The sequence below is a fragment of the Fundulus heteroclitus genome, chromosome 22, assembly GCF_011125445.2.
Source record: "Fundulus heteroclitus isolate FHET01 chromosome 22, MU-UCD_Fhet_4.1, whole genome shotgun sequence".
In the NCBI taxonomy this organism is placed as follows: Eukaryota; Metazoa; Chordata; class Actinopteri; order Cyprinodontiformes; family Fundulidae; genus Fundulus; species Fundulus heteroclitus.
This window is the reverse complement of record NC_046382.1, coordinates 30,928,718-30,947,848: the sequence shown is the minus strand read 5'-3', so window position 1 is coordinate 30,947,848 and position 19,131 is coordinate 30,928,718. Positions and strand designations below refer to the sequence as shown.

The window sequence follows — 19,131 nt, the reverse complement described above, 5'->3', positions numbered from 1 at the left end:
AGAAACACTGGTCTTTATTTTTTCAAAAGATTTTATTTTCTATTTTTGTGTTGTCAGAGATGTTTCTCTTAGGTATGAATAATTTTGAGTTTAATTGTGTAAGGGTTTCTGTGTTTTAACTAAATTACCGAAGTTCTGTGTTTTAAGAAATAGCATAAGTGTTTCATAAATCTCAAATTGTATACTCAGAGTAGAGGTGAGATATGGCCAGTCTAAATACGTAAGACTGTTGCAGAACAAATGGTCGAATGCAGCCCAGAGTCGGTAAAGCAAAAACTAAAAATTTTTATTTAATTTATACAGAAAATGTTTCCTCAGAATGTACTGTGTTGAACTATGCTCACTGCAATGGGGCTCCCATTCCGGCTGCCTGGATATGCAGAAAATAATTGTTTTTAACAACACTTGTTCATACTGAAACCCTGTTTTTTTTAATTGTTTTTTTTTGTGCCTCCAGGGTCCTAGGGAAATTACAAACATATCAAAAACTGCCATTTTACCATATGGTTATATCATGTTGCTCTACCTTCAACAAAATGCAGGTACCAAACTATTTTTCATTCAATAAAAAGGTCTTTATTACAGAAAAGACATTTAGAAGTTGACTTGGGACATATAAATAAATGTGGAAAATCCAGATATTTTCAGACTTAGTGCCATCAATCACTGATAAAACAAAAAGAAAATATCATTTAAGGCTTTCATGGTTCGTGCTTGTTCTGTTGCTGCTATTTACTGAATAGCAGCTGATAATAATTCATTTTACATCAAATATTATAAAGGGCGACCCGACTCCAACTTGAACTTATCAAAATAGTACATTAGACCACACTGGAGTGCCTTTCGATGAGACCTTTCAATGCTTTTAACACATTTTGCCAGCTATGACTTCTAGAATGACACCAGTGTAAACACCAGGGGAAAAGCGCGGCAAATGTCAATATGTGTGATATGTTAGGATTTATTGCATAGATTTAGCAAAAAGATGCTCTGAATACTCCATGTAACACGTGTTACAGGGGATCTTTGTTTGGCCGTGCACCATCTTAGGTTTTTAATTACAAACTCTGTGAGACAATAAAAGTTTTCATATATTAGAGATGCAAAAAAAACAATAAAATTCAGTGAACCCACTGCAGTTTTATGGTCCTATGTACCTGATAATGTCCGGCGAATAAAAACAACAAAAAAAACAGTTGGAAACAGCAATAAAAAAGATCACTAAAAAAAACATTTTACAGCTGTTTGAAATGTAACATTTTCCAAAGTCTCTTAAGGGCCAAGGATCACATCAATCAAAAGAAAATAATTCAAACAGACCACATAAAAACGTGAAGAAAACAAAAGTCTACAGTTCACTTTAAAGAGGGGGGAAGCTGCTCCCTGCAGTCACAAACCGAAGGATAACCTCGCCGTGGGGCTGGAGTTCACTCAGAGTGCAGAGCCAGACTCGTTCGTGGGAGTGAACAAAGCTCAGGCGTTTTCTCCAAGCCAATCCGACAACCCTAAGAACATGCTAGCTGTCACAGCGACGCAGAGGCTGTCCGGGGGGGTTCCAATGATATCACAAGCATCTCTGGGCTCACAGACAGAAAACAGGCGGGGAGGAAAAAAGGGGGACAGTCGGACAGGGGAGGGAGGAAAGGGAGCCGTTTCTGTGATGTGCTGCGGTGTTCTCTGGTCCTCGGTGGTTAACAAGAGACGGGAGTGGGGTAAGGGATCTGACAGGAAAGGTCGTTCTTGTGCTTGTTCTTGTTTGTTCTTTTACATCATTCAGTTTCGTTCAGAGCGCAGGGTCGCCGCCACTCCTGGCCTCGTTCATGGATCCACTTGTTTGATACTAAAAGAAAGAAAAAGTACAACCATCATCGTAGGAAAAAAATCTAGTTATATCATCACTTCATACATAAAGAAAAGTTGAACTGTGTCACATTATCACGTCGTGTGTATTTCTCACAAATTAGAATGTGCTTCATTTGGATTTCATGGGAAAGGGGGTGCTGTAGTCAGAGGGGATCCAACTGAACATTTTAGCCTAAAGGCTAAAATGCTAGGTGTAGCGGAAAAACCGACACACAAAAACACCATGAACGCATCTTTCCCCACTGTGAAATACGGTGGTGGCAGCCTCATGCTGTGGGGGAGCTTTTCTTTAGCTTGGACGGGTTTCTAGGTCAGAGTTGGTGGATGGAAGAAGCTTTAAACAGGACACTGGAAGAAAACCTCTCCCAGCAGGACAACGAACCCAAACATCCAGCCAGAACCTCAATGAGAACCTTTAGAACATGGCAAATTCCAAACGTATACCCCAAAATCTTACTTTTTTAGTTGTGAAAACCAAAACTAAATGTTTAAAAACCCCTTCCGGTTCAGAACCAACCATTACTTGGCTTTGATTTGTCTCCTAAAATCCCAACAAAATACATTAAAGTTACAGAGTTATAAAGTGATAAAATGTGTATACATTAAAGGGCCGTAAATAATTTAGCAAAGGGATCCTATGCGTACATCCTTTGTGTAATTAATGCAATGCCAAGGGCCTGAAGGAAAAAGCAGAAAATCCAAACCGGAAACCTGAAGTCACATCCCTCTAAGACTCTTCCCGTTTCCTAAAACAGACCTACGGTGTGACATCCAAAAGAGGAACTCACCCCACTTGTTGCCCACCAGCACTGGACAGGCTGCGTGTCGTGTGCTGTAGTCTCCTTCCCCGCTGGCAAACAGATTGTACCAGAACACAGCCGTGCCCTGAGATCAATGACAGAGTTAGCAGCAGCTCTCCGTCGGCAGGAGTCTGACTTAGCAGACTTTAATCTCACACATTCAAATCCCCAGTTTAAAAACAAAAGCAGCAAATATCCATAAATGAACGCATGATTCTACATTTGCTATAATCTATAATCAGGAAGAGGGAAATCTTTTGTTTGATGCTGTATGGTATAAATTAACAGAGGCGAAAGAAATTATTACATGCATGACTGAGTCTTGCTTTAAAAACATCCGTCTTGAAGATTAGCAATACGCGCCTGCTAGGAATTAATAATTTATTGAGATATAAATCCAAACATCTGAAATTATCTTTAACAACAGCTGTTTGGTATTCTATAATGCAGGTAAATCGATCACGATATCAGTAAACAGTGTTAGGCGTTAGTGTGAGGTTACCTTTTGAGGCCAGACTGCTGCACCTACGTCAGGGAATACGGTGGCGCCCCCTGCAGTCACGTCACTCATCTGCAACAGAAGATGCACGGGGGAAAAAAGGCGTTTACGTGTTTGTTGGGCCAAAGTAATCCCGTGGTCCCGCTGGTGTGCTGCTGCATCAGAGCAGTCACCGCAATGTTCACTTAATATTTACATAAGTGGAGTAAGGCCAAATTAGATGTTATTCATATGATAAGGAGATATCAAATAGAGGAATTATTTACAAGGTAATGTTAATAACAGAAAATTAGTCAGTGCTACTGATACGGGTGAATACATTTTGCTGCTTCATCAAGATCCGTGTCAGATAAATGAAAATATAAAATAAAATATTTTTTTTCAGCTTCCACAATCATTAAAGATGTAGGGTATATCAACTTTTTTTTACTGTTGTACTCAAAGTTTTGTATAATTTTGAGAAACAAACAAAATTGACTTTTTTCATGTTTTTAACAGCAAAAGCATCGCTTGAAACTGCAAAAGTTCGTCATTTCAACACCTTAGACTCCTAATAAGCTTTACAATCATTTACAAAGAGACTGACGCCACACGGTGGGCTCATTAGTAGTGAAAAAAAAAACACCTGTGGTTGTGGCGATTTTTGATGCCACTGATGAATTTAAAGCAAGCTCTGGACTTTTTGCGTGTGTTCACTTACATAGAAGAGCCATGTTGCGATACGATTCCCAGTTCCCAGTTCCTTAAAGGCGTCTGGTTCATCTTTCTGTAGAAATATCACACACCAGAAGTAATGTCATGGGATTAAAAAAAAAAAAAAAAAAAAAAAAAAAAGAAAAGCCACGGCTCAACGGTGTAAATCAACTTCGAATGATAAAAGCGTACCCTTCCGAAGTCAAAGTGAGGTTCATACTGGCCTCCAACACCATAATTTGCAACCTTCAAAATCGAAGAAAAAAAAGAAAAAAGTGTCAATTTAACAGATATAGAAATAAGCCTGGAGTCATGTGAAATAAATCCAGATGCCCTATAAAATATTTAGGTCTTTCTTTTTAAACTCCGGAAAAGAAAGAGACTTGAAAAACAAAAAAGGTTGCCTTATAAAACACTGGTTTTATATCTAAGTAAATAGTTTGAACACCCTGCCCTCTAATAGCTAGTCGAATCGAATACATGTCAGGGCATCCTAATTTATTCCTCACCAAAATCTTTATTTTTTTTATTACATTTTGTAGACATTTTCAAAAGGCCTCTTCTATAGTTTTCATTATTTGGTTAAATTACTAGAGTTTTTCCAGTATCAACATTATTAAACATCCATATGCCCAACTAGGTCCAGAGTGTACTGTTGTTCTGCCGTGTAAGGCAGGGTTTCTATCTGTAAAATTCAATGAAGAATTTACCTGAAGTTCTTCTGCTGTGTCCATTTCAAGGCCTGTGATGTCCTCAATCCTCTCGTTGATCCTTTCGATCACAGGATCTTCATAGCCGGTGAGCCAAGCACTGCAACAACGCGGGCACGGAACAGCTATTTAGATGGACATTTCTCACAGGATGTATTCACTGTCCACTAGAGGGCAGCAAATTGTTCTTCAGTAGAAACAAAGCCAGGCCATGCTCCAAACATGCTGAACAAACGGATTAAAAAGAAAATTAAAGTTAGTTTCTATTTTTGCTGAAATTATTTAAAAAAATAAAAATAAATAAACATGGGGGAAAGCATGCATGAAGAAACTGGAAAGAGCCCAAGGATCTCCAGTCAGCTCAGGGTACAGGTTTTTTTCACTTTTGTAGTCTGGTTGACGACCACATTGAATATATATTTATTCTATTCCACTATACTAGAAAAAATATATTCTATTTCGCAGCTCAGCAGCATAAAAAAAAAATAACTCATTGTTATGGAAGAAGCAGTAAAAAGCCACAGTATCCACATCAAACCAGTCTAGCAATGGAGTTTCCATTAAATGGGACCTAACAATAAATTCCAACTTTTGAAATAAGAGGCCGTTTTTAAACATGAAAAAGGCAAGCTAGAAAACAGCACTCCAGCTTAAGGCAAGGGTTTAAATATCTGAGAGCTATGTGAGAAATGTGAAATGAGATATTTTCTTCTGTCTTTATGTGACAATGAGTAACTACTTTTTCAGATTTTAGATCAAATACGAGCCAGCGAGTCGTGTATCTCTGAACCGGATCAAAGAAAGGCTTTCCATCTCTTCCTCTGGCTCCTCACTCACTAACACTCACCGACTCTGAAACGACACGCCGGCTCGCACGTACACACGGACGAAAAGGCATCAAAGGGGACGCCACACCCTCGCATCCCTGCACCCTGACATTAATTAGCAGGAGCAGTAAAACCAAAGCGATGCGGGGGTTTCGAGCTGGCTGCAGAGGCTGCCACTTTTAGGATGGGGCTCAAATAGAACAAAACATCACTGAAGCGATTTATAAAGCAACAATTAGCATTTGGATCCAAAACAGAAGCCCAGGCGCCTCTTCTGCTGATAATAAAGCAGAAAAACGAAAAACAAAACACTGCGCCACGGCAGCCATGATTTCATGCTATCCCTTCCTCTTAGGGAAAAATAGCTGAAAGAATAAGGGTTTGACAAAAGGATCTAGTTCATCCAGTAGAATGAATTCCAATAGGTTTTAATTATCTTGGTTTAAACAGACTGTTTGCACCAATGACAATTAAAAACCCTTGCGTCGTTAGTTCTCCATCTAATCATTTGCATTTATCTCTGTGCAAGGTCAAACAAAACCAGCAAGCTGATGAAGAGAAGGAGGAAGCTGGATGAGGACCCGCTGAAACCTGAGACCCCTTACCTCTTGGAGACTCTGTATTGGGCTGTGGTAAGTTTCCCAGTTTGAGGGTCATGCACCGTGGCTCGCCTTAGCTATGGTAGTTCCAGAAGGCACGAGGAGACCGAGGAGGTGAAGAGGAAATAAAACAACAAAAGAAAGCAGTAGAGAGATAAAAATAAGAAAAGAGAAAGAGCAGGACAGGTGGAATAGGAGAGAGAAAGAGGGAGGGAGAAGAAAAGCAGACAGGGTCACTGGTTGTTGTCGTTATTAATGAGAAGAAGCAGAGCGTTCCATGAGGCAATACTGGACTTCTAGATGTGATTTATTACAGCCGCTTTCATCTTGTATTCGTCGACTGCCTCAGATGCACCTCATGGGGGACAAAGCAACTATGTTAATGTAAACAAGCAGAAAAAGTAGATAGTAAAAAAAAAAATCCTCTCCTTCAGCTCGTGGCGTTAGCGCTCTGTGACAGACTCCTGAGCTGGGAGATCGACCCGATGGCTCCAAATGAACCGCATCTTTTTCACAAACCACAGCGAGAGTCGAGAGAACCAGAGTCGATACGATTTCATGAAACGTCCTTGTTAATCAAGTGGAGTGTTCAAAGAGCAAAAAATGCAAAAAAGTGTTCATACCTCTTGAATTTTCCCACATTTGATCACATTACAACCACCCCTTCTATGCGTTTTATCGGGGTTTTATGCGATAAACCAAGACAAAATAGAGCACGTTTGTGTGTGTGAGGCTACAGGAAAACGATACGTGGCTTTTAAACGTCTGTACGAATACAATCCTGAAAAGTGCGGCACTCGTAGTATTATTCCCCATCTACCCCAACCCCCTAAATACAAGATGTGGAGTGCAAACAAATTCCTTCTGAGGTCATCTAACTGTGTATTTACATCCAAATATAAATACAGTTGTTCTGTGAAACACAGCAGGACAACTGAGTCATGCTTTTATGTAAGAGCAGTAAGAAGAAAGCCAACTTTGTCCTGTTCAAAGTTGGCTAAAGGCCATGTAGGGGACACAGCAAGCACCTAAAAGACACTACTGCGGTCAGGGGAGACTAAAATCTTATGTTTTCGGCCTCTGTACAAACCATGTTGTGTGGTGGGAAACGTTACACTGTACATCACAGGGAACCATGCCCACGGTGGTGGCAGCATCATGCTGTGGGGATGCTTTTCAGCCCTGACACATAAGCTGGTCAGAGTGGATGATAAGGGCGGATGTAGGCCAATCCGGACGTTAAAGGCTCCAAAACAGTCATGACTGGACTTAAACATAGAGCCAGAGCTGCAGCTAAAGCGTGTACTTTAAGCTTTATTCATTCACACGTTAAAATGGCCCATTCAAGGTAAAGACCTGAATTAAATTGAGAACTTGCGGCAAGACTTGAAAATTACTGTTCAGGGGCATCAGCATCCAAGCTGAGTGAAATTGACCTATTTTACAAGGAACATTAAACAAAACTTTCTAGATGAGCAAAGCTGTTAAGAGACAAAAGGCTTTCCTTTTCACGCTCGTCATCTCAAACCTCAGGGATAAAAAAAAAAAAAAAAAAAAAAACATATACCACGTCCAAAAGTTATCTGATGATACAGCCATTCCAGGCTATGTATGGGAGATACACGTATTTCCCATACATAGCCTGGGCCAGCGACCAGGATTATAGGGAGGCCATCATCACCTGGTGGGCCTAAGGTTAACAAGCTTTACAAAACTAACACCAAGACAAGGGAGACTTTGATTGGTGGAGTGTAAGTAATCCTGGTCTTTGTCCTAACAATAAACTGGACTGGTCCACGAACACCAATCGCCCAGACAGGAAAGGTCCAAGCCACCTCCGTCGACTGAGGAGACTACACAGGACACTATCAACAACTTTCTATGAGACTGTGGTGGTCTGCCGTGTTTTATACTGTACTCTGCTGGGGACAGAAAGCAACTAAACAAGCCTCTTATTTGAGCCAGCTCTGTCCTGGCGCAGCTGACATCATCACGGACAGCATCTCTCAGCCCCACCACCACACTGTGGGAGCTCCAGGCAGCTCCTTTAACAGCAGGCTGTGGCACCCACACCGTGCAGGACTGGTTTTTCATTCCCCCTATGATCGAACTCCTTAACATGTGTTTTTATATCTCTTAGATTCTTGTCTCCTTTTAAAATTGTTCCTCTATTTTTGTTTTGTTGGTTGGTGCAATTTATTCCTAATTTTTATTTTTTTTTATACATACACCTTTATTTTTGTGTATTTTGTATTAAGCGCTCTCATTAACAAGACAACTTCCCTAGAATGGGATGAAAAGGTGCTATTTTAATCGATTCGATTCTAAAAAGAATTAAAATGAATGTATTATTTTCGTCCCACTTCACAAATAAGTGCCACTTTGTGTTGGTCTATCACTTAAAATCCCAGCGAAATATATATCGAGCCTTGCTGTTACGAGAAGTTGTAACGAAGGGTCAGAAATCTTTTTACAAGGCGCCTTTTTAATCTGTCGAAAAATTTGTCGCATTCTCTGTTCAGCTCAAGAGCCTTTTAAGCTTTGGGAGGGGCAGCAAAAGCGAAACTCTGGACTGGACGGGAGTCCAAAGAAGAAGTTGGAGGAGTTTTTAAGGGAGGGATCCCCTAAAAAAAATCTCTCCTGCAACCTCCATCTTACCTTTTGCTGATCCTGTAAGGAGCCGTCTCCAGCACTCCAGTGACGGGGTTGGAGATGGTGGCCCTGCGCAGCTGTGAAGCCAGGGACACGATTTAACCCCCACAACTCAGGCACGTGTGCATGCCTGCGTGCTCGTCTAACCCACCAAACCAGCCTCGTGGCTTCGAACCCGCCACCCACCGACACCTTCAGTCGCACGCGAGCTACCGTACACGCTCCTCCGCTCCGGGGGTACTTACTCGAGGTTTGGCCAGCTGCTTGACTTTCTCGATTTCTGCGTCCGAGATGACGTCAAGGTAGCGAACGATGTAGGGGCGGTCCCACTCGTCCTGCTGTTTGACGGGGGCAAGCAGGTACTTGGGGTGGCGGTTGTTGTCGTAATAGCGACAGAACAGCCGGCTCTGCCTGCGCGGGGTCTGACGGAGAGACAAGGGGGTTAAAACGGAGGGGCAGACGAAAGCTGGAAGCTGCCAGTCACCTTAGAGCTTGCCCTCACCATCCGAATGCCCTCCCCTCGACAGAGCATCTCATACTTCCTCCTCTCTGGGATCAGAGAGAAAGCTTGTTTCGACTTCTTCTTCTTCTTCTCCTCCTCCTTTTCGGTCGTATCTCTCGCTCCGGGCTCCTCTTGTTTCTGAGCTTTTTTTTCCTCTGCCGCTTTTTGCTGCTTCTCCAGCTGGAACTCAAAGTACTTCACGTTGCCCTTGGCTCGCTGGTGCTCTGGGTCTGAAAGTGGTGGAAAACAGACGACAGCGACGGCGTCAACAAATAACCTGACGCCGCCAGATAGATTTGCTCCGCATATCCATCTGGAAACCTTCCGTTGAAGTAATTTTGGGAAGGGGCGAAAATACTGGTTAGCTGATTGGCCTATGTTGGTGATAGACAAGCCAAATAAACCAATCAGATCAACGAAGCATATGACGTACTCGTCAACATGCTTCGTCGTCGCTCATAACAGAGCGACGACGAAAACACAACCACAAGCCAAGCTACTCTTGCTACTGCAGGTAAAGGCTCGTTAGCTCAGCAAAGAAATACTCTGTAATTCCGATAAAACTTGCTCGATAGCCACGCTAACGCTAGTTTCATCGGCTGAAGCCGCCATGTTCTTTAGACTGAACTGTCACGCTTCCCGTTGCGTCACACCTCAACCCGCCTCAAAGCCAACGCTGATTGGACGTTCGTTTGGTGAACGGCTCCAAATTTTCTTTAACGGAGAGTAGCCAGACTGATCTGCAAGTGAAACCTTGAAAGCTCGCGAGATCAGGATGGTCTCACGAGGCTAGTCAACAAAGTGGATTTGAAAACAATTCGCCGATGCTGTTAAAAGGCGGCTTACCCAGTTCAAGCAGCCTCAAGGTGTACTTCAGCGCTCGCTCTATCTCCCCCTGCTGGTAGATGGAGTAACTCAGGTAGTCCAGCACCGTCACCTTGTCGATGGTGGACTCCTCTCCCTCGTCGAGCTGTTTCAGGGCCTGGGCCATCCACAGCTCGGTGTGGTAGTAATCAGCGTCCGAGTAGGCTATCTTACCCAGCTCGTAACAGTCCTCCACTGTCATCTGGCTCTTGTGCTTTACTCCTGGTGAACAAAAAAAAAAAAATTACTGAGGGGGAAAAAAGACATCTCTCCACAGGGGCAGATGTTTGCACTGTTGTTTGGGAGCAACAAGTCCAGGGGGAAAACTATAGCACATTGTGAACTCTGACTCTGGTATACTGTATGTGACTAAGTTCCTGATTTTATGTATTTTACCAGGCAGGTTTCCTGTAGAGATTGTGTTGGCGTCGAGATTGTAGGTGTCTTGTAAGCGGAGGAGAGCTTTAGCAGCCCCGGTCTGGTCCTCCTCTGTGGGAAAGTGTTGCCTTTGGATGGTCAGGTTGGAGATGAATCCTGCAAGAATCGAAAGAAAGAAAGAAGATGAAGGAGGAAAGCTTTCTGTAAGTGTATAAACCTGGTTATGAAAGCAGTAGATCCAGCTAGAAGTGACTTTTTAGACTTAAAGTGTGAAAGGCTTTTGGGAAAAGCAAGACAGACACATAATGAATGGAAATGGGCAAACACACACAAACACACAAACAATAAGAAAAAATGTTACACCAGAATCAGCTGTAACAATTAGTTTGTCTCAGTAAAGTTAAACACAGGACATTGATGTATAAAGTAGAATCATGAAGAACAAATATTTACCACACCTTAACTTACAGCACTCATTATTATTGGCACCTCTGTTGAAAATCTGTAAAAACCCTTCAAATAAATGGTTTGCATGGTGACAAAAAAAAAAAATCTTAGCTCCTTGTCCAGCGGGTTGCTGGTTACAGGATGACCGACCGTCTCAGCTGTTGTGTCGCTGGGCAAAACACTTCTGCTTTGCCTGCTGGCAGTGGTCAGAGGTGGCGCCGATGTACAGCAGCCTCACTTCTGTCAGTCTGCCCCGGGGCAGCTGTGGCTACAAATGAAGCTCACCACCGTCAGCGTGTCAAAGAGTGAATGCTTTGAAGTCCTTTGGACTTAATAAAGTGCTACACAAGTACAGGCCAATTTAACATTTAGGGGTCACGACCCCCATGGGGATTTAGTCTAGACCCCGCCCCTTCACCTCCACCCATGGAAGCCCGCTCTATTTGTTGTTGCATGCAAAATAAGATAACTGGTGACAGATAAAGAACAGAAACTCCTTATTTACACCTTTAAGTTATTCAAATGATTAAAGGTATATTTGGTCCAATGTTTTTAACATTATACTCTACATTGCTAGCGAATGTGCAGTATACACTTTTACATTTCGCTCTCTTTTTTCCAGAAGTGTGAATGTCTCACTTTGTCAGACTTTTTTGTATGAATTTAATAGCTGGTCAAGACGTACACTTTAGTAGCCTTCACTCCCCACGCAAAGGAAGGAGCAACATCCCCTGCAACTGGCATGAATGAGTAATATCAGGTTCTGGCCTGAACCCTGACTGATGATGGATAAGTCTTCATTTCATGGCTGTGGTGCCAAAATGTCAATTCAGCAACTTTTGCATCACCTTTGCCTTAAAACATGGCAAACATGTTTTGCCGTGTTTTGTGGTGATTATCTGCATGCTCCGTCATGCAGATCATCACCACATTATCTCTGGATATTTTGGTTCCACTTGTCACTCATGGCAGAGCTTTCAGCAGATCTGTACTGAAGCATGAGAAGCTGCTCCACACATTGATTGTTTCAGGATGCTTCACTACTGGCACCACAAAGAACTCGTGGTGTTCACCTTTTCCTCTCAAGACAAATGCTGTCTTACTCGCGCACACATCAGCTCTGCCCACAAATCTGAAAATCAAAGCTTGACAAAAAAATTGACTTTGCTGGCTTAAACCTACTTTTTGAAGAAGCAATGAGTAAGAAACGTACTGTAAAATGAACCTAAATCATTCTCGTTTGTCAACAGGGACGGAAGTAATATTCCCTAAAAACAATCGGTCCTCTCCATCAACAACGTCTTAGGCTACGTTCACACTGCAGCCTGAAGTGACCCAATTCCGATTTTTTTGCCCATATGCGACCTGTATCTGATCTTTTTATGACCCAGGCCACTTGGATATGTGGTCCTGAATCCGATACGTATCTGATCTTTTCAAATGCGACCTGTGTCTGTATGGCCGGGTCGCATTCATCCGACCTGTACGTCACCGATACTCAACAAACGTCACTATTCTTCGTCCTGCTGTGCAGAAGCGGGAAGAAAGACAACACCCATGGCAGACAACAATGAGAAGAGCAGTAAATGGAGAGAAAGCTTCGGTTAGAAAATAAATTAAAGATCGCAAAATGCACGCCAGCATTATAATCCATGTTTACTTCCGCAAACAATGAGCATGTTTGCTACGTGTGACGTCATCGCGTCCTCAACTGAGCATGCGGGACACTTAAGTTGGATGAATTCAGTTCACACAGGAGATCACATACAAGTCGTATATATTTGGAAATGTGAATGTGAAAAAATTTGATTTCACAAAAAAATCGGAATTGAGCATTAAGGCCTGCAGTGTGAACGTAGCCTTAGTCACATTTTTCTCCTTTCAAACCAAGAGGTACGATCCGTAACCACTTCGGTGCAGAGTGTAGCCCGTGTTTACTTCCTGGTTCTTGAGCCAATCATGTGAGAGTTCCTAGGGCTCCCACACAGAGCGCTGCATTTGGTATTTTATCTTAGCAAAAGATCAGCAGCCTGCTAACATGGATGCCGGTTAGAGAAGCGGACCAGGAGTAGAACAGAATACAACATCATAGACCTGTCCTGTGGAAGTAAAAATTCAGTGGGGTTTCCCAGCAGCAACGGACCGTTGAGGAAACGGCATGGACTATTGTCAGTGGCAGGCTGCTGGGTATGTGTTGTTCCGATTTGAAATCATGTCATTATTATTACTTATTGCTCCTTCAACCTATTTGATGCATGCTTGGAGTCAGTTCTTCATTGCTTGTACTCAAGCTTTAACCTGCTTAATGATGTCTAGAGACAGCAGCGTTGAATTTCTCTCAATTTTCATGCGTTTAAACATAATAGGAACATGATCACAAATAGATATTCAACAGCAATATGCGTCCCTGGTTTTATGAGATACACAATGTCAGAAGTGCTAAAAGCTCATCTGATCTGATCGACCAAGAGCTTCTGGTTCTCTGGTTGTCTCTGGGCCCAATACAAATTGTAGGAGAGGGATTGTTTTTTACAGAGAAGCAGGATTAGTCTCCTATTATATATAGGACACACAAAGAATAAACTTAAAAGAAACATAAAAGGTCACTTAGCAGGGTTCTCGTAAATTGACTCTACTGTCATCACTCCTGTTTTTGAATGTTTTTTTGTTGTTGGTTTTTTGCTAATGTAAATGTTTTTAATGTATTTTTGTATATTCTATTGTATTTCACAATGATATATACATTGTCATTTTATACATTTGCAAGTACCCCAGGAAGACAAGCAACCACTTTGTGGGAGCGAATGGGGATCCGAATAAAGGATAAAGAAAACTTGTATCAACTTAAACGAGTAAGATATAAATTACAAAAACACAAAAAGCTCATTTTAGTTACTTTACAGGAATTATAAAGGTTCCAATAACTGTGGCAGTTATCTGTTAAGTGGCATTTCTTACACTATATGTTTGGATTTTTCCCATTTTTTTCCAGTGCGAGAATATGCGACTGACTTCAAAGATTATTCTATATTAAGGCTTTTGGACAGATCTTCACCAAAGAGTGTCAATAAATTTGGATGTCTCAAATGTTAAAACTTTGCACAGCCGTGGGTTAATTCATTCAAAAGCTAATGCAAGTGCCGACTGTCAATGCAAGGACTTCTCAGTTGTGCCATACCATCTGTGGTGTCGCTAAGTACAAGACTCTCCAGGTCCCCCCACTCTGTGTTCAGCCTCTTCATCAGTTTGAAGGCATTGACAGGGTGGCCCAAAAAACCCTCGGGGTCCTGCGTGGCTGTTGCTGTCAAGGAATCCAACTTGTCAGCCCACCTATAACAAACACGGTAACACAATTCAGGAGCACGAGTCAGAATTAAAGCGCAAATATCACGAATCATGATGACTATCACTTGATTGATGATCAAAAACGATGGGGTTTTTGCACTAAAACTGTATTCTAAAAATGAAAAGACTCTCTGAACTTGACTATAAAGGCAACTCAAACGTCAGTGTCTCACATAACAGAGCTTTTGAGATTTCTCAAAATCTCAATAATACATTTGATTTGCAATCTCCTTTTATATTTGTTCAAATCTCAAAGAGACACATGATAAAATAAATGCTAAAAGTGGATATTCCAACTTTTCCTACAACAAAACATCCTTTGACTTTTGTTCATTTTACTTTGTTGTTGGGGTTTGGCACCACCTGAGTAGCTTGAAAGTTGACATTGAAGAATATTTCTCCAAAGACAGTTTGAAGCCAACAGTTAATGTATCTGTTGAGGACGGAGATATCGCATCTGGAACTGGAAATCTTTTATCCGAGTCAAGAAAATGTTCTGACCTGGCCCATAAAAAAGTCAAGCACTGCACCTGTGCGACCTTCCATCCGCTAACTCACCGCTTGAGCCGCTCCAGTTTGTTCTCCTCCGCTCTGATGTAATCCTTCAGAGACGTCACCAGGTCTTTTTCAGTGTACAGCAGATCTGTCATCTGGCCTGAGAATGACAGACACAGTGCATTACCAACATCGTCCTTTCACAGTTTGCTTTACAGTTTACTTCTACAGATGTGGTTGAATGAGCATTCGGGAGGGGTCCGTTTTTTTTTTTTTTTTTTACAATGTGCATTTTACCTATGGAGGTGAAGAAATCGTTGTTGGCCGAGAGCGACTGCAGGCTGCTCAGCAGCAATAAACACCAACATGGCAGCTCCATTCTGGAAGAGAGTTGATAAATTCATGAGAATCAGAGCCACAACAACAATTCAACCTGCAAATAGTATCACTTCTTTAAACCCAGAATCAGAGGATTCTTTATCAGGTTTACAGACACCTAATGTGCGGACTGCAACTTCTCACTCCTGATCAGGATTAAATACTTAGATTATCTACAAGACTGCTTGATTTACCATGTTTGACCTAAATATTATCATATCATTATTTTTCCTTACCTCTCATTGGTGCTACTCTGATTGATGTCATAGGATGGCTGTCCCTTAGAGATAAACATTTATGTCAATTTCCCCACAGACTATATCTCATAGATTTTGTAACAGGACACCATTTCTTGAAATGCAAACCACCATCTCTGATCAACTGAGAGGAAGAAATGAAAACTTCTGTTCTTATCTTTTTCCATCATATATAGTTTTTCTTTGTGTCAAACAATAGCTTTTTGTTTACTATTTGCTGTTGATAAGTTGAATCTAGAGACATTTCTTCAACACATAGAAATGCACAACAAACTTGCCAAATAACTAAGGGGAAAACACAGTTTCCAGCGGGAATGAACTAAAAACAAAAAGACAGTTGAATACCAAACACAAATTTAGACGCGCAAAGTAAATCAACAAAACCATGAAAGCACGAAACCAAAAGGCACCAGAGGCATTTATCCAGCCCCTGGATAACGTCAGAGACACCGAAATAATCCTGTGGTTGGTGTCAACATGCCTGGTTCAGCTTTAAATTTCCAACACGCCTTAAATCCTTAGAAGGCATCGTTTGACATTTACATGGCAAACTCCATATGTCAGACTGTTGGAGCTCATGGAAGATCAACACTTAAACCCAGCTAGAGACCTGATTCCTTTTTGTAAATATGTTGTCGTTTAGACGTCGCAGTTGATGAAGAAGTAAGGTCATCGTCAGTCTATTGACAGAGCAAAGACTAACACAGACAATGCACACTCACACCTATGGTCCAGCCAAATAAGCTGATTCTGTGAGGGCAAATGAGTGAATGAGAACCCACAGAGACACGCTGAGGGCTTAGAAAAACACAGACGGTCAGCACGGTTCAGCTCTACATTGGAAACCTTCTCGCTGGCACTAAAATCCACCGTGCCGGGTCAGCTGTATGAAGAGCACACTCTTAAGGAGCGTTTACCAGCCCGGATTCTGACAAAAAGCCAGAATCAGTTCAACGCGTTGACCCTGCGGCAACGAAAAGGAAAATCTGTTTGTTCCTGCGCAGTTCTGCTGAGCACCGAACCCTGGAGGCAGACAGACTGCAGGTCCAGACAGGCCCTCGGTGAAAAGGAGAACAAATCGTGTTTTTTTTTTTTTTATTTGGGTCAGCCGCACGCTGCAACGACAAGTTCAAAATGTATTTGAACACCTCGGGTCTCAGTCAGAATACTGAAAGCCACTATATCGATCACCCCAAAACACCAGAAATAAGGTGTAACTCAAGCGGTTGTGATCACTGTAATCAATGTAATGACAGGGTCACAGCTACAGCCTCTCCTCCTAACAGTGTTGTCCAAATCTGAGCGCGATTTCAGGACGAAAACAAAAAATAGGACATTTTATTATGTGTAGAAAAGTTATGTGTAGGATCATATGAATAATGCAAGTATATGTGGCAGCAGGACTATATTTCAACAATGAATGATGATGCCGATAGTACATAAGAAAACGGAAAATGTAAAAAATATATTGTGACATTTGTCAGTAATGTGGCAGCAAACCCAAAAAAGACATTTTATATGTACAGGAAAGTTATGTGTAAGACCATATGGATTATGCAAGTATGTGTTGGCATATTTAGCATATATATATATGTAAAGGGTCAATCACTCTTTTTCTGACAAGACCAGTAAAAACAAACATCGATATTACAGACAGACGAACCCTCCAAGCTGCTTTTTGATTTATTTTCTAACCTCTCTAATGTGAAAAACAAATCTGCTGGTTTGAAGAATGAAAACGCTGTTCGATGTGAGTCATAGATTTTGTCTCATATTATCATACATTATTTGCAATAAAATGCTCGCAGGTCGACAGAAAACATATGAAACCGCCATTAAATTTAACATATGAGTAACTAGATTAGTCACTGAACAAAATGGCTGCAAAGGTGAGCCATTTTTTCTAATGAAAAAAAAAACGTTTTTAATTCTGCTCCAGTGGTCCTGTAAGTAATTCACCGAATGAATAAATAAGATCCATAAAAAAAAATTGCCGTTTAGAAAAAAAAATGTTTTTTAAATATCCTAAGTCTTTCATACAAACTTGATTACCAGTCCAAAAATTGAACTTTAATCTGTAGATTTTGACAGAAATATGTATTTTTTTCTTTTACACTCAGATCTAATCTAAACAGTTGGCTCAAATTAACAGAAATAATTCTCTGAGCATTTCACCATCGGTCACCAACGTATAATTCCTACATTTAGAACATTTCATATCAGCACTGGATATTACACACTAAACAAAAAGCATAGCCAGTGACTGATCAGCTTCTCCATAAACTACAACAGATTTACATTTTAGATGTCGCACAATTAACTGTAACTAAGCGTTTAGTATATATTTATTTGTGTTTCGTAGCTTCCTGGCAGAGAAACCTGCTTCCCAAAGTCCCGTTTTACTTTTTACTCCAACTAAAACCATGCAGAGAAAAAAAGGCGCAGGATATCAATGGAAGAGGACAGGACTGCCACGTCTTCGCCCCTCCCCTCCTGTGGAAACTCGTGTGAGGGCTGATGGAGCTTTCTCTCTGCTCAAAGCCAAAATCAGGGTTGGCTTCAACTTTATGAAGCCGGGTATCACGGCCTCTTTACGCTCACCCTATACTGCAGAGATGGGTATATTGATTTACAAAGCAAGATGCTTCACTACTTTTGTAGTCTTCTTTAATGAAATGTTTTCCTTTATAGCAATACAGCCGCAATGTGCTGTATTCTCTCCACTATCGCGCATTGTAGATACGTGTTTCGATGGGTTTTTTTTTATCTGAAAAAAAAATAATAAAAAAAACACACACACAATGCAAAGAGAAAGCTGTAGCATCCCACGCTTCGCTGCACAGGAATGCCATAACTAAGCCAACAACGTGGGCAGAACCGCGCATAGTTTTCCTCTCGGTCTACAACAACTTAGCCAGTCCGCTACTTCTTCTCTAGCTTCCTCCGGCAGCTGTTGCAAATCTCTGACGCAGCATGCAGATGTTGTTAAGTCAATGTTTTGACGGGCCTGGGCATAAAACGCAGGGCTTGTCTTATCTGATCTGATCCGGGAGGCTGTATTTACCTGGTCCAGAGCATCCTGTGGCTATAGCGGGAGATCCGTGTCCTCGGCCGCTGCGTCCTCCGGAGTGAGTGTCGCTTCCTCGGGAGGGACTCGCTGGCTGAACGGAGGGAGGGAAGATCCTCCTCCCCTGTGATGTTTCGGTGAACTGTTGGCTGTCCGGCCGTCTGGGCTGGATTTCTGGGAGTCTGAGCCTGAGCGCTACGTGCAGCCTCACATGCCTTCAGTTTCGGCCAGATTTTGGAGAGGTTGGGAGGGGAGGGGGGGAGGCGTCCTTTAGTAAATCGGTGGGGAAGTTATTAGTGTGCGTAGGGTTTTTGGTGGAATAGATTCTCCAAAGTAAAGGTCCCACCATCGGGGGAGGCAGCCAGGAACGATCTTAACCTAGAGATCTAAAACATACCGATCGTTGTCGGTACATGACATTGTGTCCGCTACATCCTTAGTCGGACTGTGTGAGGTTTGGAACACGTAACGTGGTCAAAACTTTCCCTTATTTTCACCTGCAGCCTCCACTTCCCTCTCTCACATGCCAAAGCGCCCCCCTCCCAGGCGCAAAAGTGCGTCTGGAATGTCGAGCCTCCAGCAGGGAAGCAGTTTACACTTAGTGCTGTGTGTGTTAAATAGTTATAGGCCTAATCCTGCTGGCAAATGGATGTATTTTACGAACCATCTCCATTTTAACCACTGAACAGCGGCGGTTCGTGCAGGGATGGGGCCCTGGGCAGCGGGCAGGATCCTCCTTGGGGGGGCTGCCACAG

The 19,131-nt window shown here is 42.0% G+C and overlaps 1 protein-coding gene across 2 annotated transcripts; it reads right to left on the bottom strand.

Annotated features, from left to right (window-relative positions):
• Nucleotides 1-438: 438 nt before the first annotated feature.
• On the bottom strand, nucleotides 439-18,518 carry p4ha1b (prolyl 4-hydroxylase, alpha polypeptide I b). Of its 2 annotated transcripts, none has more exons than XM_012863977.3 (15): nucleotides 18,374-18,518; nucleotides 14,972-15,054; nucleotides 14,738-14,834; nucleotides 14,013-14,164; nucleotides 10,406-10,543; nucleotides 9,992-10,231; nucleotides 9,146-9,375; nucleotides 8,889-9,065; nucleotides 5,998-6,068; nucleotides 4,566-4,665; nucleotides 4,048-4,101; nucleotides 3,863-3,928; nucleotides 3,166-3,234; nucleotides 2,652-2,748; nucleotides 439-1,840 (listed from the first exon to the last, which is right to left on the bottom strand). In XM_012863977.3, the coding sequence occupies exons 1-15, from the start codon at nucleotides 18,385-18,387 to the stop codon at nucleotides 1,770-1,772; spliced, it is 1,659 nt and encodes a 552-aa protein (XP_012719431.2). In that variant the 5' UTR covers nucleotides 18,388-18,518; the 3' UTR covers nucleotides 439-1,769. The 2 variants fall into 2 exon arrangements, with proteins under 2 accessions (XP_012719431.2, XP_012719430.2); XM_012863976.3 differs by lacking the exon at nucleotides 5,998-6,068 and adding an exon at nucleotides 8,650-8,720 and having other exon boundaries at nucleotides 18,374-18,517.
• Nucleotides 18,519-19,131: the final 613 nt, after the last annotated feature.

Excerpts from the sequence above, each read along its gene's own strand:
- p4ha1b (XM_012863977.3), bottom strand. Across the intron at positions 3,929-4,047 it reads CTCACTTTGACTTCGGAAGG|AAAGATGAACCAGACGCCTT; the intron begins GTACGCTTTTAT and ends ATATTTCTACAG. Across the intron at positions 1,841-2,651 it reads GCTGGTGGGCAACAAGTGGG|TATCAAACAAGTGGATCCAT; the intron begins GTGAGTTCCTCT and ends TCTTTCTTTTAG.